The following is a 25,516-nucleotide window of genomic DNA, read 5'->3' on the forward strand; positions in this document are numbered from 1 at the left end:
AGTACATACATATACGAGGAGAACTAGTGACTGCCTTTCTGAGAGAAAGAAACGAACTAGGGGAACTAGGGCTAGACCTAGAGGTGTGGGAAGAAAATGTGTTACGTAGTACAATAATGGTCACAAAATACTGTTCTAGCTGCCTTATCCACAACAGAAAGAAATAACTTAATCATTACGCAGAAGTGAAATACTTAGCACAGACCTGGTTTGAGTTTATCCTTGAGGTACGGAACCAGCTTATACTCCTTAAGAACCAATTCCCAGTCTAAGTCTGGAATGGTCAAATTTGCAAGAGTTCCTAAGCATTCAATCACAAACTCCTCCTCTTCATCATTAGAGATTTGAGCTGCAAGGTCCCCAACATAATCCTGAATAAAACAGAATTTTAATACAAATTTAAAATATGATTTCTGCAGAAGAACTAATCTAATAATTTAACCCACAGGAAGAAGAAGTATCAAATGTGATTCTCTTGTTTTAATAACCTTGAGCTAAATTGCTAAGAGAGACTATGGTGGACTGGTTTAAGGCAAGCAAACTGGAGTGAGGATGAAAAGGTTAGGGATAGGGCTCGTAAAACAAAAACAACATTAAAACTTAGGTTGAGATTTCTAGGAGCTAAACTTACAAGTAAGTTGAAGAAAAACCAACTTGGGTCATGAATTAATATTTGACAAGAGCTAAGGAAGAGTTATATTTCCAGACACAGACTTTAAAGCTTTAATTCTCAGGCTATTTTAATAGACAGAAAGCTAAAAACTATACTTACAATAAATAAATTTTTAGTTGGTCCATCATGCTGGGAAATGTTCCTAATCATTTTCATCAGCAATGGATCCTTGAACTTCAGAGCCCTCTTCATGAGCATCTTCAGCCCATTTCCTGATAATAACAACAAAAAAATTCCCCCAATAAAGGTTCATTTAAATTTAATGATTTTTAAAATTTTCGGTTCTCAAAAAACCCCAATTTACACACAGAAAATACGTAAATATTAAGTGTACAATTAAATTCAATAAATGTATGCCCCTGTGTAATTCGTACCCATATCAGGATACAGAATATTTCCATTCAATGCAGAAAGTTCCCTTGTTCTTAGTCAATCTTAGTCCCCCAATACAATTACTTTTCTTGTTTTCTCCTCCTTTTCCTCTTCCTCCTCTTCCCCTTTTTCTTATTTTTTCTTTTTAAATAGATTAGTTTTGCCTCTTCTAGAATTTCACATAAATGGAAGCACAGTATGTATATGAAATATGTACCACAAAGTTTTAAAATGTAAATACTTTTTGACCCATAAAAATTGTACTTCTAGGAATTTATCCTAAGAATGTAAAAATGGAAACATGAAAGATTCAGAGAAAGGAAAATTACTGTAGCATTGCTTTTAACAGAAAAGAAGTGGCAACAAACTAGCAGATTAAACTATGGAAAATCCGTTAATGGATTATTTTGCAGCTACTGGCAATTATGTTTTATTAAAGTATTTAATCATATGGAACGATATTCAGATATTAACTTCAAAAAACATGTCACCATTTATAGAGAAAATCCCATTTTAATTTAAAAACACACAGAAACATTGTACCAAAGTCTTACCTATGATTATCTCTGGATAGTGGGAGTAAAATTTTTAATTTTTTCCTATTTGTTCATTTGTACTTTTTATAATCAACATGTATACTTCTCAAATACGAAAAAACTATTGAGCAAACTCTGAAATATAATGTATGATGAATCATTTTATGAAGATACTATAGAAACAAATAGCTAATACATTTGTATTGTAACATCTTACACTGTAACAGATTGCTTTGCAAATAAAAAGTTTTATTTCATCTAGAAAATATTTTTAAAAATCAAATTTCAATTAAGGGTAACTGACCAAATGGTTTATAAAATGTTACTAAAGGGTAAGCGTTTCTACTCATGATGTAAGAATATTCTGAGTCTGACATTTAAGGATTATAGCTATAATTTTTAAAACTACTTAAAAATAGGATTTACATATTTACTATAATTCTTAATTCCTTATTATCTATTTTCCATCATATGCCAATAGCATATGATAGAAGTTATCTATGAAGCTCAAAGGCACTAACCTTCACAGATAAGCTGTACGTTCCTTTTGTTAGCAGCTAGATTAATGCAGAAAGAAATGAGTTCCAAGTCAATTCGTTCATCCGAACATTCAAAGAGCATCTTCATTAACTAGCAAGAAGCACAAGACATATTTTACTCAAAAAAACCCCAAACACACAAAAAACCACAGGCACTATTTTATCACAGTATGTTACCTTAGATTGTATGTTGGAAATAATATAATACAATTACATTTTCAACATAGAAGTGGTAGGCTTTTACTACTGAATAACTGAATGCTTAATGAACTATTAGATGCTCAGCATTCAATATGAACTTCCAAGTACACTGGAGAATATAAGAGAAATATTACATAAAGCCTTTGCATTTAAGGAATTTAAAATGTGTGGAAGTAGACCATTCTGAGCAATGAAAATAGCTCGTGCAAAGGTTACAAGGCAGGAAAAAAAAGTCATCCTTCTGAAGAATTAAGAGAAGGCAAGCATGGTTGGAGTGAAGGAAATAGTGTTAAGAGATAAGGTAAAAGTCAGATCACGCAGGATTCTGAAGTACATGTTAAGGATTTTGGGCTTCATCCTAAGGTAAATGGGAAGACATTAAAGGCTTCCAAATAAGGAAAGTGTCAGGATAAGATTTACATTTCGAAAAAATCTGGTCAATGTAGAAAATAGACTGAAATAGGGTAAGAAAATGTGGCAAAACCACCTAAGGGGCTAGTGGAAAAGTCGAGGTATGATGATGGCTGCCTGGACTAGGTAGAGCAGTGGGGATAGAGATAAAAGGGATGGCTCAGAGATATATTTAGGAAAGAGAATCAAACTGGGATTTAATAACTGACTAGATGTTGGGGTTAAGGGAGAGGAAGGGTCAAAGATGACTCACAGGTTTCTGCCCTAAACAACAACATGGATGGTGGTGCTAACATTTACCAAAAGACAGAAACCAAAGTAGGAGAAAACTTTAAAGGGAAGACAGTAATTTTGGTTTTGGACATGCTGAATTTAAGCTGCCTATGTGACAGTCTAGTGCAGATAGTCAGTAAAAGTTATAAACACAAGTTTAGGAGACATGATTGGACTGAAGGTATAATTTTAGGAATTGCCCTTTATGGTTGATAACTGAACCTGTAAAGCTGGACCCAATCATTTGGGAGTGTGTATAAAATAAGAAACGAACTCTACTTAATGATAAGAGAAAGGGAAGGAACTTCCCTGGTGGCACAGTGGTTAAGAATCCATCTGCCAATGCAGGGGACACGGGTTCGAGCCCTGGTCCGGGAAGATCCCACATGCCGTGGAGCAACTAAGCGCGTGCGCCACAACTACTGAGCCTGCGCTCTAGAGCCCACAAGCCACAACTACTGAGCCCGTGTGCCACAACTACGGAAGCCCACGTGCCTAGAGCCCCTGTTCCGCAACAAGAGAAGCCACTGCAATGAGAAGCCCACACACTGCAACAAAGAGTAGTCCCCGCTCGCTGCAACTAGAGAAAGCCTGTGTGCAGCAACAAAAACCCAACCCAGACAAAAGTCAATCAATCAATCAATTAATCAATTTATTTAAAAAAAAGAGAGAGAGAAAGGGAAGATGGGTCTGAGAAGCAGCAGACAGAAAAGTAGGAAGAAAAAGGCAGGCCACTTATGCCATTTAGCAGTAATCTAGATTTGTCATGATGAGAGATAGTTGCTATGTAATAAAGGAGAAATGAACAAACCTTAAGCTATACTTTTGAGAAGCTTGTCTACTATTATTGGTAAATAGCAAATTAACTTAGTGCATATTATATAAATATATTTTTCTCTTAGTCAAATTGCTAACAACATATGGAAGTCAATCCTAAAATTTATAACCTAAAAATTTCTTATGTTTTATCTCGGCGGATACTTTTTTAGATCAACATGCCTTTGTTGACTGGTTAGACCCTATTTCGTTAAATCTTGTTTTGGTTATTCTCTATGTTAGTTCCAAATAACTTCTAAGTTTCGAAAAGGCTACATGGTGAACACACAAAAATTAATCTTATTTCTGTATGCTAGCAATGAACAACTGGAAACCAAAATTAAAAAAGCAAATCCACTCACAATTGCTCCCCAAAATACTTAGATATAATTCTAACAAAATTATATGTATATATATATAAAATTCACTACTTGCTGAGAACTACAAAAACACTATAGCTGGTGAATGGTTGGCATGTATCATGCCTTTTCCCAGAGAGCACTTCTTTAACACCAATGTTGCTGCTAGTGGAATCTTTAATCACTAACACTTAATAATGTTGCAGAACAAAAAAATTCTATGGCAAAGATAAAATAATCTTAATTTATTGGATATACTTTTAACAGATTTTGCTACCTATTAACTGCCAACTAAAATTAAATTACAAATTAATAAAAATGTAGGTGACAATCCTCTAAAAATGTAAATATATACAGTATGTTTTTCACATTCTAATCAAAAACCCATTATAGATTTCTTCCAAACTTCTCCTAATACAAGAAGCTTTTTAAAAATAACAAAAGTGTGTTTGTTACATCAATGCAACGCTTAGCAAGGCAAAATATCCGTTGCTGTTTACTTGTTCATACTTAGTATGAAATTTGCCCTTAAGAACGGTGTTACAGGGTGATTTGTTAGAAGCTGAGGGTTTTTGCCTTGTTTTTGTAATTTCCACATTAAGTCCTGTGATGAAATATTCAGGAGCTAGCTTTTTAAAAAATAATGCATGGTTTAAAACCTTATCCAACACCTACATCCCCAAATCAAGGGAAATCAGGACTAAGTGTGAATGAAATACATCATGATATAGAGTTAGTTTTTCATAATAAGAGAAACATTTCAATTTTAAAGTGTTCACATTTTAAAATAATAGTTTAGTTCAAGCTCTACGTGCAACACTGTCTTTGACTGCTACCCATAGCACTTCAGAAGTAAGTGTAATTGCTGACAACTAGCAAATACTAAAACTAGATTTGTTCTGTTTTAACTATGTCCATTGTCATCTTTTACTAATTTAACAGGAAGGCACTAAAAGGCTTCAGCCTGTGCAATGAAGAGGCAATAGTGTTCAATCAGACAAGTCCCATATTGAGTATCAGATACCAAAGACCCAGGACTGAAATCACTGTGTCTAGACTCTCTGGCACCTGACTTCACTTATTTACCAGTGACCAGAGGCCAACCCCTACAGCTCTCTGTATTCACATACACCTCTGCCACCCCCACCCCGCTACCCAAACATCTTTGAATGATTATGGCAGAACTTTGCATGCCTCAGGAATCTCTTCTGACTGGCTACTCCCTAACTCTGCTGTTTGAAGTGATGCTCTGGTTTCTGAACTTCAGCAGATAATGGCAGGCAGGAGCAAAGGGGGCTGTCAGAAAGGACGTTTACCAGCATTCAGCTCAAAAGAAGCGTGTAGATCAAAGAGGGGCCAAATAGGACAACTGTGGTAGAAAACATGTGGATTACTATGAAGATTCTTGCGCACTGTTCTAGGTAAAATGTTAAATAACACCATGACATCATTACCTAAACATGTACTTTGGCCATTCTATTACCAATAAATACTTTCATAAGCATCTGGATGGCATTTGCACCTATTTAAACAAAACATGCATCTTAGAGGTCTAAATAACAATGAACTGTTAATGTGTACTCTTAACTATTATTAGAATACAACCATTAACTCCTGGTTATCCCCAAGTACGCTTACCTGGAACAATTCACCCACTGAGACCATTAAGATCATACATAAAGAAAGACTTGCCCTGACCCCCAAGTTTTACAAAATAGTGTCATAATAGAGGGAAAAAATGAGAATATATTGGATAATTAGAGGCAATAAAGTACAAAAGAAGCAAAGCAACATAATATTGGGAGAGATTATGAGCCATGTTGACTTTATAACATCTACTCTGAATGTTAAATATTTTACAAAAGTGAACTCTAATTATAGGCTTATGTTAGAGCATCTCACAGTCTATTTCCACCAAAGTCCAGCTCTTTAAGAATGAGAAATCAATAGAATCATTTTTTCCCCCAAAAGACCATGATCATGCACTAGATACAACCTCTTAAGGTTAATCTAATTTATGAAATGCTATTCCATGAGCCCAATGTTAACACATTGTTTATTTGGACTAATAAAATTCTGATGAAATTTTCAAAAGTATAGGTTTATCCTATAAAACACATATAAGAAAGGGAGTATTTAAACTGGACTCTGAGTGGTTCCAAAATAATGAGAAGCATTTACAAATGGCACCTTATTTTTGTACAGTGTTTCAGTTTATAAAGTTCCTTTACATATGTATCTAATGGAATTAAAGAATATGACCGTATCCCACATTTTTTTTGATCACTGAAATGAATATGAATGACAATGGAACCACTGCTTTCTTACTTTCAAAGTTACTTTAGGCTTCTCATTTGAAAAATTCATTTGTAATACTTGACAATATTTACTAAACAAAAATTAATGTGCATAATTTCAAAGTGAACAGAGTATTACATTAATATTCCAAACTTCAGATATAGTTTTATTTAACAAGTAGGTTAATCAGTTGCTAGCACAAATGAGTTTAAAGCTTTGTTAGTATTATAAACATTACTTCAAGGAGTCAATATTCTGAGAGGAGTATCGTTTTAATTCCTGAAGGAAGCTCGGAAATTTCAATGTAATCCCAAATTTGCTTTCCATGATTCTTTTATTTTACAATGTATTTTTACAATTGGTACTGGGTGGCAATCAAACCATGTCAACTTTTCCCCAAATATGCCAAAGTTGAGCCTTACAAATTACAAGTTATAGGCTGGATAGCACTTCAGGAACAAACATACTATTCTAGAGTACCATCTGGTTTCTCAAAATATGGCCTCATACTAAAAAGTTTCAGGATGTTTACAACATAATTTGATAACATACCCTCACTATTCTTACCAGGGTTGAGCTTTAAAAACAAAATATAATAAACTAAAACCCCAAAACATTGACCATTGAATGAATTTTGAAAGATTTTGTTCATGAAATACAGACCACAAATGTTCTGAAAACCCCACTGCAGAAATGTTTGATGTTAGAAAATTATCTGGCAAGGAAACATGCATGAATGTTGTCCTTGAAAAGGTACGGGAGAATCTTCTACAAAGTCTTCAACTGCAATAATAATAATGTTTCAAAAGTAACTTAAACAGGCTTTTATTTCTGATTATTTATTGAAAATAAAGTTTCACATTTTATGTTTGAGATTGTAAATTCTACGGTATAGAGGGAAGGGTAACTCCAAATTAAATATTTAACAAAAAAAAGTTTTCCATCTCTTTTTAGTGTACATTTATTTCTCTTTTATTTAATGTTATTCTCTTTAAAATCTAATCTAGATAAAAACAGTCAATCTAGACAAAAATATTATTCTTTTATCACTGCTTTCCAATTCATATCCTGTAGTCAATGAAGTTCTGACATTAAATGCGATTGGAAAAGGAACACCCTTTGAAACTGTGAAGCAAAACCCCTTGGAACATATGAAGTGAGACTGTAGTAAATCACCTGTAATCTCCCTTTGACATGGCTACTCTTTTATTGACAACTTGTTTGACAAAGAGTTTGATTACACTTTGTATCGGCTGTAGTCTGACATGTGTTATCTCTATAAGAAGCCTTGCCTTGTTAGATAAAATATGCTGCATATTTGAAGGATGTCTACTTTCTGTAAACAAGCATAATTAGTTTTTCCCCTGGTATAAAAGCCTAAGAAATTATCCTTGAGAGTTTATCAGTTTTTTAATTGCGTGTAGATAAAGTATTAAAATTCTGGAACAGCAAATTCAATTTTTAGAACCGTGTTATTAATTTGGGAGGAATAGAAGGATTAATAAGAATTAATAAAAAGAAAAACTATGGCCTGTTTTTTACTACATAATAATTATTACTACTATTATTAGTAATAATTAATTATAGTAGTAATAAATATTAATTAGTAATAAATATTAGTAATTAATATTATTACTATTAATCCTAAAATAATATACATTTAATAACTTATATTAGGCTAATAAGGAATTATGTAGTAGGAGTCTTAAGAGGATTACTTTAATAAGTATGACTTACTATACATATTCTTCTAAAGTGTCTTTTAAAAGTGTTATTTTTATTGTATATTATACATCCTGCGATTTTGCTTTTTCTATTTTAGAAAGCCATATTATAAAAATAATATTAAAAATCAGCCTAACTAGTGTTCCAATCATCAGATATTATTCAAATTAGTAGAGCTCAGTTTAATGAAGATTAATGGCACAATAGTGATTCCATGAATGTAAATTCCCTAAGAGTAAAATTACACATGTATATCCCTGGTGGCGCAGTGGACACGGGTTTGTGCCCCGGTCCGGGAGGATCCCACATGCCGCGGAGCGGCTGGGCCCGTGAGCCATGGCCACTGAGCCTGCGCATCTGGAGCCTGTGCTCCGCAACGGGAGAGGCCACAACAGTGAGAGGCCCGCGTACCGCAAAAAAAAAAAAAAAATTACACATGTATAGAATCTCCACCATTATAGTCTATGAAAAAAAATCACTAAACTCCTTCAAGACAAATAAACCGAACATATGAAATGTATCAAGCAACTGAGTTATGGCAAAAATCTTTCTTGAGAGCAGTGCTATAAAAATAAAAGTTTTTTTTTTTTTTTTTTGCGGTACGCGGGCCCCTCACCGTTGTGGCCTCTCCCATTGCGGAGCACAAGCTCCAGATGCGCAGGCCCAGCGGCCATGGCTCACGGGCCTAGCCGCTCCACGGCATGTGGGATCCTCCCGGACCGGGGCACAAACCCGTGTCCCCGACATCGGCAGGCGGACTCTCAACCACCGCGCCACCAGGGAAGCCCAAATAAAAGTATTTTGATGAAGCATTTTCCCATCAGAGAACGCAAAGCAATTAAAACCGTCAACCACAAACAAAATTAAAGGGCAAATGACAAAGTTGGGAAATGTCTGTAATATGACCAGGAGTTAAAATAGTTACTACATATAGAGATATTATTTATTAATCCTAAAATATTGACATGCCAATGGAAAAATTATCAAGGGACATGAATGATTTATAACATAATATCAACAATAAGCATGTGAAAAATGTTCAACCTCACCAATATCCACAGAAATGCAAATAAAAAGAAATAGAGACACTCCATTTTTAGAGAAATGATAGCATCCAGTGCTGTTCAAAGTGAAGTGACAGTTGGAAAAAAATCAACTCATGTCTTCTTAGAAGGTAATTTGGCCATATTGTGTCAAATACACAAAATACCTTTTGACCTAGTAATTCTACTTTTAGGAATTTAAACTAAAGAAAAAATCAAGATGTGGTTAAGCTTTTACATACTATGATATTTATTCCACATTATTTCATTTGTTTACATACTTTTACTTACATCAGTTTTTATGTGATAAACTGGAAAAAAACCTAAATATACAATTTAACAATATTTAAATTATGGTACACTTATGCAATAAAATAGTATACAACTATTATGAATAATTTATGAAGAATGTTCAGTGACATGGGAGTGTACTTAACGATATATTAAGATAAAAAAGCAATATATAATTACATATGGCATATAATCCCAAAACAGTATTTTTTTAACTATGTAGAAGAAAATGTACCAAAATTTTAAATGGTTATCTCTGGGTTTGGGATAACAGAAAGTTACTTTCATTTTTATAATGTTCTGTACTTTCCAGATTGTATATAACAAATTTATATTATTTTTAAGAGGGGACTTTTAAAGAAAAAAACCTATCTGGCAAATCAAGGGAAGAAAGTAAAAAACATATTTTTTGAATGCCTTTTTAAAAAAACACTTAAAGCACTTACTTGTGGTATACAGTCAGTGTATGCAAACATTGATTTAAAGCGGTCATCCATGCTTATGTGGTAAAGAACACACATTGCTATTTGTTTGTAGTTTTCATTGCCTGGAAATAAGAAATCATGGATATGGTGAGATTTTATATTATGCCATGCATGGGAATGACCACAAAGAAATTAATTTTTTTTGTATAACACACTCAAATTAATGCATTACAACTTTTAAGCTACTGAATCAAAAAAAATCACTATATAACCCTAATTTAGAAATTTTTTTTTTTGTGGTATGCAGGCCTCTCACTGTTGTTGCCTCTCCTGTTGCAGAGCACAGGCTCCAGACGTGCAGGCTCAGCGGCCATGGCTCACGGCCCAGCCGCTTCATGGCATGTGGGATCTTCCCGGACCAGGGCACGAACCCGTGTCCCCTGCATCAGCAGGCGGACTTTTAACCACTGCGCCACCAGGGAAGCCGTAGAAAATATTTTGAGCTCCCTATTTCAATTCCAAAGTTTGGAGCACACTATCTATGAAATATCACTAAGTTCCAAGAGATTATGTGTATTTTACAAGGTATACTTTTGAAAAAATTAACCACAAACCTAAGAATTAATTGTTCCCAGTAGCCCACTAAAATGTAGATTTGGCCACTGGCCTCCCCATCCTTACTGTTTTATCAAAATATGTGATAAACACATTTCATTGACAGTGATAATGTATAAGAAATAGTAAATGAAAAGTATATTTAATTTTTATGAATCAGAAACTGGAAAAATAACAAATAATAAACGAAGTAGAATAGTATTTGCTACATTAAAAAAAAATACATGCCCAAAAGAAGACATACAGATTGCCAAAAAACACATGAAAAGACGCTCAACATCACTAATCATTAGAGAAATGTAAATCAAAACCACAATGAGGTATCACCTCACACCAGTCAGAATGGCCTGGCCATCATCAAAAAAATCTACAAACAATAAATGCTGGAGAGGGTGTGGAGAAAAGAGAACCCTCCTGCACTGTTGGTGGGAATGTAAATTGATACAACCACTATGGAAAACAATATGGAGGTTCCTTAAAAAACTAAAAATAGAACTACCATATGACCCAGCAATCTCACTACTGGGCATATACCCTGAGAAAACCATCATTCAAAAAGATACATGTACCACAATGTTCACTGCAGCACTATTTACAATAGCCAGGATGTGGAAGCAACCTAAGTGTCCATCAACAGATGAATGGATAAAGAAGATGTGGCACATATATACAATGGAGTATTACTCAGCTATAAAAAAATAATGAAATTGAGTTATTTGTAATGAGGTGGACTGACCTAGAGTCTGTCATACAGAGTGAAGTAAGTCACAAAGAGAAAAACAAATACCGTATGCTAAAGCATATATATGGAATCTAAAAAAAACGGTACTGATGAACCTAGTGGCAGAGCAGGAATAAAGACGCAGACATAGAGAACAGACTTGAGGACACAGGGGCAGGAAGGGGAAGCTGGGGCGAAGTGAGAGAGTGGCATGGACATATATACACTACCAAATGTAAAACAGATAGCTAGTGGGAAGCAGCCACATAGCACAGGGAGATCAGCTCGGTGCTTTGTGACCACCTAGAGGGGTGGGATAGGGAGGGTGGGAGGGAGGTTCAAGAGGGAGGGGATATGGGGGTATATGTATACATATAGCTGATTCACTTTGTGGTACAGCAGAAACTAACACAACATTGTAAAGCAATTATACTCCAATAAAGATGGAAAAAAAAATACATGACTATAAAATGCTAAAGGGTAGAGAGAGTAAGCATAGTCTAAGGATTGTCTCAGAACTTCTGAGGTAAGATTATTCTAGTTTCATACACCTTGAAACTGAAAAAAGAAAAGTGAATGATATATCATAGATTTGAAAAATAAAATGGGACTTTAATATGCCATGTAGTTCTTCTACATGCTTCCAGAAAGACCATATTTTAAGGATCTATTTATGATCTCAAAGTCAGTGACAAAACTTGAGCTAGAAAAGTTTGGCTAAAAGGTTTTATCCAAAAAACAATATTATTTTTAAAAAGTTTGGGCTATGAGAAATCCTTGGAGATATTTGGAGTTTTAAAACAAAATCAAGGATACACATAAATTTAGTTGATAAATAACATATCAAGAAAATTTTAAATATATTGTGACATGGAGGATAAATTCAGCACCTTTATTCTTGTGTCTACCATAGTATAAAATTACTAAAATACTTTGTGTTTTTTAAAAATACTATTTTATATTCTTATTGAATTTTTCAGATATTAGGTTATCTCTTTATGAGGTGGTGAGAAATTCTTAGGGGACATACCTTGGTATTCTTATAGGCTTAGTATAGCATATGGAAGTTTCTCAATAAATACCTGCTGATTGATTCTATTTTTAATATCTAAAAAGCCTGGTGACTATAGTTAACATACTGTATGTACATTTGAAAGTTGCTAAGAGAGTAAATCTTAAAAGTTCTTACAACCAGAAAAAAAGTAATTATGTGAGGTGATGGATGTGGTAACTAATCTTGAAGTGGTAACTTTTATAGTTAACTACCCTTATATCTAACCTTATATATTTTGCAATATATATATATATCAAGTCATCACCTTAAACTTACATACTGTTATATGTCAGTTAGATCTCAATAAAGCTGGAAAAAAAAACAATGTTATGTTTAAAAAATCAGAGGCTAAAACTGAAAAAATAAGCACGTTTAGTCAAAGACAGAAATTACTAGTTCTACAAGATTTTCAGATTTGACACAAAAGTGTTTTAAGTTTCCAGATGTTTTTTAAAAACATATAGTGACCCTCTCTCTAGCCTGTTGCTTTCCTGGAGCTTATATGTTAAAAAAAATATTTCATATGGTAAGGAAGAAAAATGTGAGTCTTCAAAATAATCTGTCAAATAAATTTTATCATCCTTATGTTTCAGATGAGGAACTTAACACTTGGAGAAAAATAAATACTTCCTACACAGCCTTGTAAGTGGGTGAGCAGGGCTTTAAACACAGGTTTCTCTGACTCCAGAATTTTCACCAGAGGTATATTACAGTATCTCTCAAACATTTTTATATCCTAAGGTAAAACGGTCTTTCAAGTAAGATGATAGTATCAGGTATAAAAGACTGAGATACACTGACATATGATAGAATAAAACACATTTTAAAAACAGAATTTTTAAAAATCAAGACTTTTGCATCTTTTTAAATTGTTTGGCTAAAGCCTATTTCCTATGGCTTTCAGTATCAATGTAAAAATGACTTCTTGGCATAAAACAAAAACAATAAAATCTAGCATATGTTCATCAGATGAATACATACTAGTAAACATTTTCATCTTAACTAAAAATCTATGAATTCACTAACTTAACCACTTGGAATAAAACATATGCAGGAACTACATCTGGAGGAAAACGTAATGCAAAAACTGAAATTACTCCAAAAAAGAGAAAAGTAGAGACTAACTGGGTGTTCCCAACCCCAGTATTTTGCTCTTGGGATCAGAGCAATCTAAATAGAAAAGACTCATAGATTTTAATAAATCACATTTTTACACCGCTGAAGGCATTCATTTATACTTATTCTAGTATAAAACACACTTGCCATAGGAAAACAAATCTTTGCATCAGTTTGCATGATACATAGATTAAAAATGAAAAATTCCAATTTTATTCTCCAGAGACGAAAGTATCCCTTAGGGGTTTGGTCAGATTATACTTCACAGTATTTTCCTCCAGGGACTGAGGTATTTTAATATCTTTTCAAGTAAGTTCCTACAGCAAACTCATATTCCGAAGGCACAGTCTCTTTCCCTGCTATTACAGTTTCTTTCTATATGTTGTTCAGCTGTGGGTAGGTTCTAGTCCTACTTAATTTTTTCAAAATATTATTTGAAAATATTTTCTCTATGTAATGGATTCACTGAAAAGTAGGATTCCAAGTCACACAACTTACTAAATAAATGGTAGAAGAAACATAGAAATCAATATCCAATATAAAAGATTTTTTAACATCAAAGTAAATAATCAGACTTTAAAATTCAGTGTGGAACTAAGAATGAAAAAGGACACTATTCTATGTTTGAGGATTGTCTGTCTACTGCTGGTTATCAATGAAAGGATTCTAAAATGCAATGTTCTAAAGTGGTACATCAATTTATTTAAGGTGAGAGGAAAGAAAGATTCACCTTTAAGAGATCTGTACCCCATAAAGAGAACAACAAGGAAGGTCCTTCTAGAGCAAATTACATACACATATATATATGATTATATATCTATATCACTTCCAAAGGATAACTCAGGATAAAGGATATGTGACAGAATAGAAAGTCTAGAGAAAAGTCCTAAAATTACAATAATTTTTAAAACGTAGATGAATAACATATGTAAGAAACATCTCAAATTCAACAATAATTTATATTACTTTCTTTTTCCACAGCAAAACTAAATATCTAGTTTCAAAAAGTAGGATGAGTCATTCTACTGCCAGTTCTAATTCTGCTCTTGTGTGCTTTCTCTTTCTCCTTCTCTCCCCATACTCATGGCCAAAAGTGAAAGATCCTTGCAGTACTCCCGTACCTTCCTAATTCTTTATCTGTGATCTTCTATTTAAAAACCTATGTAAAGCAACTATACTCCAATAAAAATTAATTTTAAAAAAGGTGGGAGGCTGGGGGGACGGGCAGGAAGTATATGGGAAATTAATGTCCTTTCTGCTCAATTTTGCTATGAACCTTAAATTGCTCTAGAAAATAAAGTTTGATTTAAAAAAAAAGTCTCTGAACATATGCCTAATTTCCCATAATCTTTACCTAAAATGATTATCATGCCCCCAAAATGTGCTAAAACTAAAGGACTGAAGAAAACAGAAACTCAAGGATTACAAGGCTATCCCAAAAGATTCGTGGATAGCCAGTCTTTTTATAACTACAATTCTTTGAGAGAAGGGAAGAGAGAAAGAGTTAAGCAAACTGATAGTTCCTCTTGTATGTTAAGCATGTATTTTCTCATTTAACCCTTATAACAACTGAAGAGGTAGGTATTATCTTTGATCTGGATGTGAGGCAATGACATTCATTAAGGTTATGAATCCTTCAAAAGGAAACAGAGCTCGTGAATCTGAGATTCAAACCTAGGTCGGACTACAAAGCCTGTGTGTATGTACTCTCTACTAAGCCTTCCAGGAAGCAGCAGGAAGGGTGAAATAATGCCAAATAAACATAAATTATTATCATCATTCCTTAGTGGCACAGTACCGGAAGGAAATGCAGTTAAGAAGGGACTCTATGGAGAAAGAGGTGAGAAGATGGTAGAAGAGAAGAGGGGAGATGAAATGAAGAAAAACAATCAGTTATTTATCAGAGTACCTGAGCCCAGATGCAATAGGTTCCAATAGATGAAAGATCTTGACAGGGACAAACTGCATTATCCCCCAAGCAGTTTGGGGGACTAGATCTATATAGCAGTTCTGAAACTCACTCTCACTGAATTGGACAAGAACTGCTATCAAGCAGTGTTTGATTTTATGAGAAAAACAAGGTGCTAGAAGCTTAAAAGTTGAGTAGAATGGTAAACAGAGGCAGTAAAATGCTGTGGTTCAAATCTCAGGCTCTGGAGGCAGACTGCTTGGGTTCAACTTGTGGCTCTGCCACTTACTAGCATAAATGGCCTTTTGAGTGTTATTTAAATTCTCTGTGCTTCAGTTTCTTCATCTGTGAAACTGGAATAACAACTGTACCTATCTCAAAGAGTTGTTATGTGAAGATTAGGTGCAAGAATTCTGGTAAAACAATTAGTACTGAGTTTGACACACAATAAACTGAATCAATAAATGTCATTTCTTAGTATTATTATGTTGATAATAACATTTTTCTGTTTTACCAATAGAACACTATTTTCACATTCCCCTATTATATATGTTGTCTTTGTGGTTTCTATCCTCAAGATTTGACCACAGTTAGAGGTAATGTAGGTTTAAGAGGCAGCCAAGATTCCTCTGAGATGAGCTAGACAGGGTTCACAGGTATATTCTGAGCCTATGGTTGAGCCACTTGTCCCTAGTCACTTTCCTATAAAGCTCTGCTATACCCAAAGTACGGGCTTAGGAGAGTCACCGCATCCTTCAAGGCTCCACTCAGTGACCAGTATCTGATAAGGACCCTTCATCAGTCTCATAGGGTCATAAATCCCTTAATCAGAACAAAAATTGGGAAAAGAAAATAATCAAAGGATAGATTATTGTCATCAGTATGTGTTCCTCCACCACCACTACCACAAACACACTGTGAACCTCTCTTCCTTCTTTCATGCTTCCTTGTCTGTAACAGAACTTAATTTCACTCCTCGAGTGGGGAATAGTTATGGAGGCAACGGGGTACAAAAAGATTAAAGGACACAGAGAGAGAAGTCTGAGAACACAGAAGACAAACCTCACTATTAGCTATATTACTTCATTTACCTTTAAGTTTCATGTCCCAGGCAAATAAAACGTACAGGTGTTTCCCCATTTGTTTGAGCTGAGCACAACCAAACAAAAGAAACTGGAATATGACCAGAGATATTTTTTTTTCCCTGAGGAAAGTGTGAAAGGAGGTGATGACAGATATAAGGGACTACAATATTGTACTCAGAAGTCTATATAACCCAAGTTGCTGATACATCTTCTCGATTTTATCTGGGTAAAGGTTCCCTAGAATTCAATCAATTGATTTACAAATACCTATAAAATTGATTTTCTTCTCACTTTGTATTTATTTAGGGAATGAAAAAAGATACAATATGACACTTGGTTTTTTATTCAGAAAAAAAGATGGAAATATTTTATAAATGCTTGTTACCCATATGTTACCTTGATGATTCTAATTCATATCTTGTTTCAAATCACATATTTCCAATCTCCTCTAAAGAACTGCAATGTATGAAGGAAGATTATAGTATATAAACCACAGGTATCATATTCATTGAATAATAAATAATTATGCAAGTGATTAATTGCTTGATAAAAACACAGCCTATAACTTTACGGTATCTAGCAGATATCTGACAGCTACAGCAAAAGGACAAAATATTGTAGGAGAAAAGTGAATACTTGGAGGGGGAAGATGTCTGGAAATAACCTAAATTCATCTCTTCAAACACAGCTGCACACAGAAAGTAGAGGCTTTCTGGCAGCCAACATTTACTATTACTTAAAGACTAATTTAAAGATCACATAGCAATAAACAGAAATTAAGAGAGATTAAATGGTCCAAGTAAAATTAAAGCTTATCCCTTATTATAAGCTAATAATAGTCTCCTTCATTCATTGGATATCTAAGTTCTTAAAAAAATAAAACTCAAAAAAATAATCTTGCATATCCTAAACGAATTTGGGGCTGGGAGTTATGATTTTCCCATAAGAATTCATGATGAACCACCATAAACTCCAGCTAACCAACTATGATTTCTCCACATCATACCAGTGGCAGACATTTCAAAAGGGCTCCTTTAAGACTTACAGACATCAATTATTCCCTAATGGCATCCCAAGTTAAAACAGTCTGCCAATAGTCGCTATGCTGGCATAGCACCAAAGGCTCTGTGAATTTTGAGCAGAGCAGTGAAAAGACTGAATATTTTGAGAACTAGGTCCTTAATGACTATAGGTGGCTTAGTCAGATCTGTTCAAGTAATAAGGCCACGGTGAAAATAAAATGGCCTAGTCATTATGATTCCTTTGGTATTTATGATAATAAACATGAATCACGATGAACTCACCGGCTATTAAATGCAGAGGCCATAAGTACTTCGATAGGATTTCCATAGAAACTCACTGTTAATTAGCTGGATCATTATTTGAACGCGTTACTGAATTATCTTAGCAGTTGTGCAGCCATTCCCCTCAAAACTGGTCATTTCCAGCTGAGGGCAGTTAATGCCTTAACAAACTGGTCATTAACTCCAGCAACTGATTTTGTGGGAATTATTGCACTTATACCTTCAAGATTTTTTTTTTTTTTTCTTTTTAAAGAAATTTGCAGCTGTAGTTCAGCTGGAGCAAATGAAGGAGAAAAAAAGTCAGCTCTCTGGGCTGCTCTCACAATCGATTTTCTGCCAATTAAAGGGGAAGCACATGCTGATGGGTTTTGAATTTTAAAATGTCTTCAGTTTTTTCCATCTCTGAAGTGATTAGTAAAAACACCATTTAGCTACTAATTTTGTAAGATACTTGGGATTTTCTATTCATAGTTCAGTCAAGCAGAAATATGAGTTCTGAACACCAGAACTCAAAGCCAAATTTCCACTGCTGCAGTAGACCCAGCCCAATACTTGGTAAAAGCAGAGTGAGAACACAAATTATGGGTCACATTATTAGCCAGATTCTCATTCCCTTCTGCACTCCATGTCTTCGTTCAAAGTAGAAAACTCCCTTCGAAGTCACAAAGGGTCCATGAAAAGATAAGAGAAGTGGGGATATAAGCACCCCTATATTAGAACAGAGCAGCATTAAGGTGATAAATTACCCCTAGAAAGTCTATGTGAGTACAACATACTTCAAAAATCACAACTGCCTTTAAGTTTACTGTAGAGTTGGAGCCTTTAAAGCTCTACCACTATAGTTAAAATGCCACAGGCAAAACCACCACTTAAAAGATAATTGCAGGGCTTCCCTGCTGGCACAGTGGTTGAGATTCCGCCTGCCGATGCAGGGGACACGGGTTCGTGCCCCGGTCCGGGAAGAGCCCACATGCCGCAGAGCGGCTGGGCCCGTGAGCCATGGCCGCTGAGCCTGTGCGTCTGGAGCCTGTGCTCTGCAACGGGAAAGGCCACAAAAGTGAGAGGCCTGCGTACCGCAAAAAAAAAAAAAAAAAAAAGATAATTGCAACAATTATTGAACACATATATTGACTACACTGAAATACACTAAAAATATACTGCAGGTAGATTAGATGATCTTTTGTACACATTTCCATATCATTTTATGTTTAACTTATTAGCGCACATACTGCAGATACATAACCAGCATGACTAGACAGACAGCCTTAGTTAAAACTTGAATTTGGAAAGACCAATTTTTAAGATTGCAACTCTACTGGATAGTCTTCTCTTCTAGAATGGATTTGTTCAGTCAAATCTAATAGAGATTTGAAATGAATAGATAAAAGCCAACGGTTTTTTAACCATGAGTACGGGGGGGAAAATGTCAGAATTTATAGGTTACGATGATCAGTATGAAAACAAGCATAACAATAGTTTTGTGATACAGTGGTTCATGGATAAATGTTTCTTGTGCTAAATTATTTAATTTAAAAACTATAAGAAACTGAAATTGTAAATCTACCATTAAGCTTAATAGCTTTGTCACATTAAGATGTATTCATGAAATAAGTACTCTAAAATTCAGCACTTTTGATATATTTCACTCTCTTTTAGTATGTACAACTGTACATTTCGCCATGTAGTTTATTTTTAAAATATTTTCAACATGTTTCAATTATTTTATTACCTTGTCTGTAGTGTTCTTTTATCCAGAGCATAAAAGAACACTACAGACATGTAGCATGTTGTTTATCTACAACAACTTATTTATAATACACCTTACAAAATATGCATACTTGTAGTACAAAAGATATGGGCCAAAATAAAGCCCTTAACAATGGCTGCTTTCTAGCCTACAGGTCCACATCATTGACTTAATGTGCTTTGGTCAGCTTTTACCACCTAGAAATGGAGAGACCCCAGGCAATATTCACACACAGAGTATTGGAACCAGCTGGTGATAGAAGAATCCGAAGAAAAAAGGCTTCTTGATTTAATTGGGAAAACAGGAGGAAGCATAAATTTTACTGCCATTAATAACTTCAAGCAATCTTGATATGACTCTACTTCACCCTGACGGCCAGACATGTGCTTTCTGTTAAAGTGTTTGCCACATCTGACCCCTATTGTTTGCTCACTTGATCAGGTAAGAAAATGTAGGTTTATTTATAGGATAAATGAGGCCTATTAAAATGAGAAACAGTGCAGTAGTCTATGATGAGCTGCGTACTGAAATAGATGTGTGAAATTCCATAACAGTTTTGTAATCAACGGGCCAAATGAAGTTATAAAAAAAAATCTACTTTAAGTTTCTTAAAGAAATCATCATAAACGCAACTTAGTTTTTTAAAAATGGAAAATACCTCCTAACTGGAAAATATTTTGACCATTTCCAGTTTTTAATAAGTCAGAAAAGGTCATTTATAAAACATTATTCTCTTTAAAAAATAAAGACAAGCTTTATGTCTTCATTTTATGATACTTTAAAAATTATAAATTAAGTCATTAATATATAATGAAAAAAGTAAATTTAACATTATGGGGGAATTTCAAAGGTGTTCAGAACTTAACTTTTTCAATTTTCTTTTAAGGACATATGACAGAATGGTCACAGAAAATAACCCTTAATTTTTAAGTGATCAAAGTTTAGAGTCTAACAGTATCTACTCTGGCAATATCCAACAATAAGGGAAATCAGACTTGTCTTAACCGGAAGAAATCAAACATTTATCACTTAACTCTTGACCTGGTCTGACTCCCTACATGTTGATAAAATCTTTCTACAGCCTTGGAAAATGCCCTGAAACCCAGATTACCTAATGTAATCTAGATCAAGATGAATCAGGTGCCATTCTTACTCTCAAAACCATTCTGGGTCTACTCACAGAATGTAGAAAAATTTATATCCATGTCGAGCACCTTAGAAACTCTAATTTACCTTCCATTGAAGAGAATATGGTCTAACATTTGGATCCATTTTGAAATGATTCATGTGGAATTATGAAACAGGCACGACAATGTGCTATTGAATCTAGGAATCCTAATATTTCTGCCATAACCAATAAAATTAGTTTCATCAAATTAGCATAGATTCACAACTCTCAAATGTAAAGGAATCAAAATTTACACAGATAGGGAAGAAAAGAAATGAGATGACAGCTAAAGGTAAAAGAGTGAAGAGTCAAGAAGAATATTAAGATGGATGAAATAATAGTATATTTGTATGTCAACAGGAATGATCTCATAGAGAGGGAAAAATTAATGATGTGGAACAGAGAGGAGAACTGCTGGAGCAAGAATCTTGAGTAGCTGAGAGAATGAAATAGGGAGGGAGCATGGCTTATGGTAAGAGTAGAAGCAAAGTATAGACACAGATGTAGGCAGGAGGGTAACTGTGGCAAGAGAAACTCATGGAAATTCTTTCTGACTGCTTCTATTTTCTCAGTGAAACAGGAAGCAAAACAAGGTAATGAGATGAGGATGAGGATAAGGTGTTGGATTTAGAAGAAGGTAGAGAAATGAAATTCTCACCTAAAAGAGTGACTAGACAAAGAAAATGTAGTATGACTGCTGGGCAGCATTAAAGGTCTAGTACTGATTATCCAGAATTTTCTGTATGTTTCTGTCCCTCTGTGCTCAGGGTCTTCCACCTCCATTTTCCTACACCATGACATCCATCCCCCAACTCCCTTTACGAAGCACCAAAGAAATTGTTACTAATATGTGAGTGGTCCAAAGGGCAAGGAAAGAAATATAACTAAATGTCTAAGTATAAGAGAAAATAAGGATTATCCTATGGAAACGGGAGTGTTTGGGTCTTGCCTAGAAATCCAAATATAAAATTAAGAAAATATATTTGGGGAAAACCAAACATGCCTTCTAGCTACATTTAACCTGCTAGTTTGAGACTCCTGATGTATTGTTACTGCCAGAAGTGTTTGCATTTAATGGGAATTAAAAGCTTTAAAAGAATGCTCTAGTTCATTGGTTTTCAAAATGTGGTTTGAGGACCCCGAAAGGGGATCCACAAAGTCACACCATTTTTATAACAATCATAATATATTATTTTCATTTTTTTACTCTCATTATTTCATAAGAGGCTACATGACATAATATATGTGACATATATGACATACGATTTCACAGCATATTGTTGAGGGAGATATGAGAGCCAGCTGTTGTCTATTAAGTCTGACTATAAAGAGATTTGCAGAAGTAAAATTATGTCCACTCCTCTCAGTATTTTTTGTTTTGTTTTAGAAAAGAGTTATTTTTCATAAAAATATTTATGTTAACATGTAGCAGGTTATTTTAAAATAAATATGTAACACTTTTTCAATTTTATTTTTGAATACAATAAATATCCATAAATATAACTCTGCATAAACAAAAAATCTCTGGGGGTCCTCAGTTATTGTTGAGAGTATTAAAATGTCCCAAGACCAAAAGTTTGAAAACTGATGCACTAATCATTGAATTACAACAATCACCTAATAAACAGGGAACTTATAAAACAGCAGAGAAAGTGTGGAAAGTGGTGATTGTCTATAATTTACAGGTAGCTACCTAATCTGCCTAACCATTAGGTTGTGGTGCCTATTCTATTTTTGTTTTAACAAATCCAAAAATTCACGTTTATAGGATAAGACCTGTATATTTTGTAAGGTTTATTCCCGTGAGTTTAAATTCCTTTGAAAATCAAGTTAAAAACTGAAAGGCTAACATGAAAACTCAGACATCACTCAATTTAAAATACGTATCAATGTCATCCACAAAGGGGGAAGAAAAACTGTCATTTAACTCAAAATTGTCCCAAAGAGTTCATCAGTGAAATTTGGCAGTTTTTTAATAAAATTATTAAGTATGGACCCTGTAATACACTGTCTCTGTGATGTTTAAGCTTTATGCACGATGCGATGTCATGCTGAACTAGGATCTTCCAAAGAATACATTTCAGTTGTATTTTTATGCTTGCTTCTGTGCTAACATCATCCCCAAGCACATTAAACAATACTCAGGCTATGAAACATCCAAGCCAAAGCAACTGAGAGGCAAATAAGAAAAACATTATTTGCCTGGTTGCATCTGACAGAAAGCTAAGAAAATTTAGTTTTTCAAGTTACTTTTGAAACACTGTCAGTGCATTCTCCAGGGAACTGAAGAATACACTACGACAAGGAATTTCCTTGCCATCTCCCAACCCAGGATATTCTGACATAAGGAAGCACTCTTGAGACATATCAATGTCAAACGGTTTAAGGACTTATGACAAGGGAATATTTTTTTTAATGATCTGATTCCTAGATGAGCCAAAAAATCTTTGAACACTTTAAAAAGTTAACTCAATATCATAAAAAACCTGAACAAACTGTCTAACAATTACATAAGTAAAGCCAAACTTCGTAGGTCCAATTCAATTTGCAAATAATCACAATTGATGAAACCATTGGCTATGATAGGTCTCCCAGATGGTAACATAAAGTTACTAAGCATAAGAAACTATGTCACGTACAGGGATTAATAGTACTGAAAAGATTATAGATTGATACTGAACTAAGCAGAGATAAGTTTAAGATCTTTATGAAATCTTAGGAAAATAAAATATCAAAAAATGAAATAAGAAATGAATAATTTTGGTGGTATTTAGGAAAATAAAAACAAAGGAATTTAGATATAAGATTTTATAACCTTTAGATATAAGGTTTTCCAAGGACCCAAGTAAAAATTTTGAAATATTTGGGGAAATAATGCCTTCTTTCTCTATGCCTAGGAAAAGATCAAAACTATTCAAGCAAATTAATTTCAGGATAAGTTGAGAAAGAACATTTTAAATGATGATTTCTAAAATTCCTTATTAATCCCTTTATGTGTTCCTGATGTCAAAGGAAAAAGCTAAATTCAAAATTTCTAAATGAAATACTCATATGATAAAACAATATCAATATAATTTTTAGTTCTGTTGAACTACAATATTTGGTTCTGTTCAGAGCCTCACATGGCAAAAGAGCTGAGCTATAACATAACTTCTTTACCTTTAATAATTATTCAAATCACAAAACCTTCCTCAAGTACATATTTTTTTTCCAGTTATTTGGCAATTCTCACAACAGCAGGGGTCGCAATGTACTAGTTAAATGTTTCAGGACACAAGGGAAGGGGATTAAATGTTCATATAGCACAGCTTTATTAGAGCCTGAAATATTCATGATTCATTATACTCTAGTTAAAATAATTTATTATTAAGTATAAAAAGATTTTTCAGTTATGGGGTCCCCAAATAATAATAAAGAAAACCTACTTAATATCTGATAGCATTTCCAGTTGAAACAGCATCCCTTAAAAATCACTTCTGAAAAGTTCTACCAGATGTATAGCTCTACAAAAGTGCTTCTACATTTTTTGCATCTTTTAAAAATTGATTTCTATATATAAATGGGTAATTTTAAATTCAGACAGTCATTTGTCAACGTGAACATATAATGAACAAAGAATTTTTATCTAATGAAAAAAGCAAACTGACCAGTCATATTATAAACTATATGCTCTTTAATTCCTTCTCCATAACTACAGTGAAGAGAATGTACCTCAAATTCTTTAAATATTTGATTTACAGAAGGTTTTTTTTTCCCTTTCAAAAAAAATTTCAATTCCACGGAATCATTCCAAGTACTAGCCAAGGAGTAACCTAGATAATTTAGATTATCTACTGTTCAACACATTAAAAATCCAAAAGAGACAGTGATATTTCTGAAGATTTGAAGGAAAATATGTCTGATCACTTCTCCTATTTCAGTTTTCTAACTGAACATCAAATCAGAGGACATAAAATCAATGATTAAGTCATAAGTAGAATTTAAAAAGAATAGAAAAAATAGAAAATATAGTGCATTGCACATAGAAATGGCAAAATACTGCTTCATGAACGTTTAAAAAATTACATATATTAAAACAGTGTGTAATATATATCACAAAATATAGTGTATATTAATATACACACATACATACACATACATATACATCACATACACATGTGAGTACTGGGTTGCAATGTACAACATAATACTATAGTCTGGGGTAAAACATATTTGAAAGGCACTGCTCTAGATGAATTATTTCCTATGCCTTTAAAATCTATGCTCTCTATAATTCCAATTTCTATATAATTGTAGTGGCCAAAAATGAGAGATATTAAATATATCTTGAACTACTCAATTGAGAAGTTTAGTTTATTGTGTTAGGAGTTGATTTAATTTTCCGCACATAAAACATATACATTAACAAATGTAAAAAAAACCATTCTATTAATCACTTATCAGGAAATCATTTAGTATACACTATATATAATTTCTCTGAACACAGCAAAGAGTACAATCAAACAAAATAGGTTCTTCAGTCAAAAGAAATGTTACAAGGTCCATGCAATAAATGTTACTAGGAAGAGAACCCTTTGGGCATTCATTTGGAATTTCATTTTTAACAAAATACACATTTCAAATAAGTTCAGTTGTCGGTTTCCAAGACCACAGGAGATTAGAAATATATCATTAGAGGAAAGGAAAATTGCTGCCATGGAATTGCTGCTGGTACAAAAGAAATGAGAAGTGACAGCCAAGGACAAGTGAGGAAAACAGAAAAACTGTATATAAAAATTAAAAATACATAGCATTCTGGGGCCATTTAGCAAAGGGAAGTACTTGAGCATAGTAAT

The 25,516-nt window shown here is 33.9% G+C and overlaps 1 protein-coding gene across 3 annotated transcripts in view; it reads right to left on the bottom strand.

The window, feature by feature from the left end:
- KIFAP3 (kinesin associated protein 3) overlaps positions 1–25,516 on the bottom strand; it is a 158,131-nt gene that overhangs the window by 63,879 nt on the left and 68,736 nt on the right. For all 3 annotated transcript variants that reach the window (XM_067728600.1, XM_067728599.1, XM_067728598.1), the window contains 4 exons: positions 9,984–10,084; positions 2,103–2,211; positions 773–885; positions 206–371 (listed from right to left, as the gene is read on the bottom strand). In XM_067728600.1, the coding sequence (XP_067584701.1) occupies positions 206–371; positions 773–885; positions 2,103–2,211; positions 9,984–10,084 (489 nt within the window). The remainder of the gene's footprint in view (positions 1–205; positions 372–772; positions 886–2,102; positions 2,212–9,983; positions 10,085–25,516) is intronic.

The sequence above is a fragment of the Pseudorca crassidens genome, chromosome 2 (genome assembly GCF_039906515.1).
Source record: "Pseudorca crassidens isolate mPseCra1 chromosome 2, mPseCra1.hap1, whole genome shotgun sequence".
Classification (NCBI taxonomy): domain Eukaryota; kingdom Metazoa; phylum Chordata; class Mammalia; order Artiodactyla; family Delphinidae; genus Pseudorca; species Pseudorca crassidens.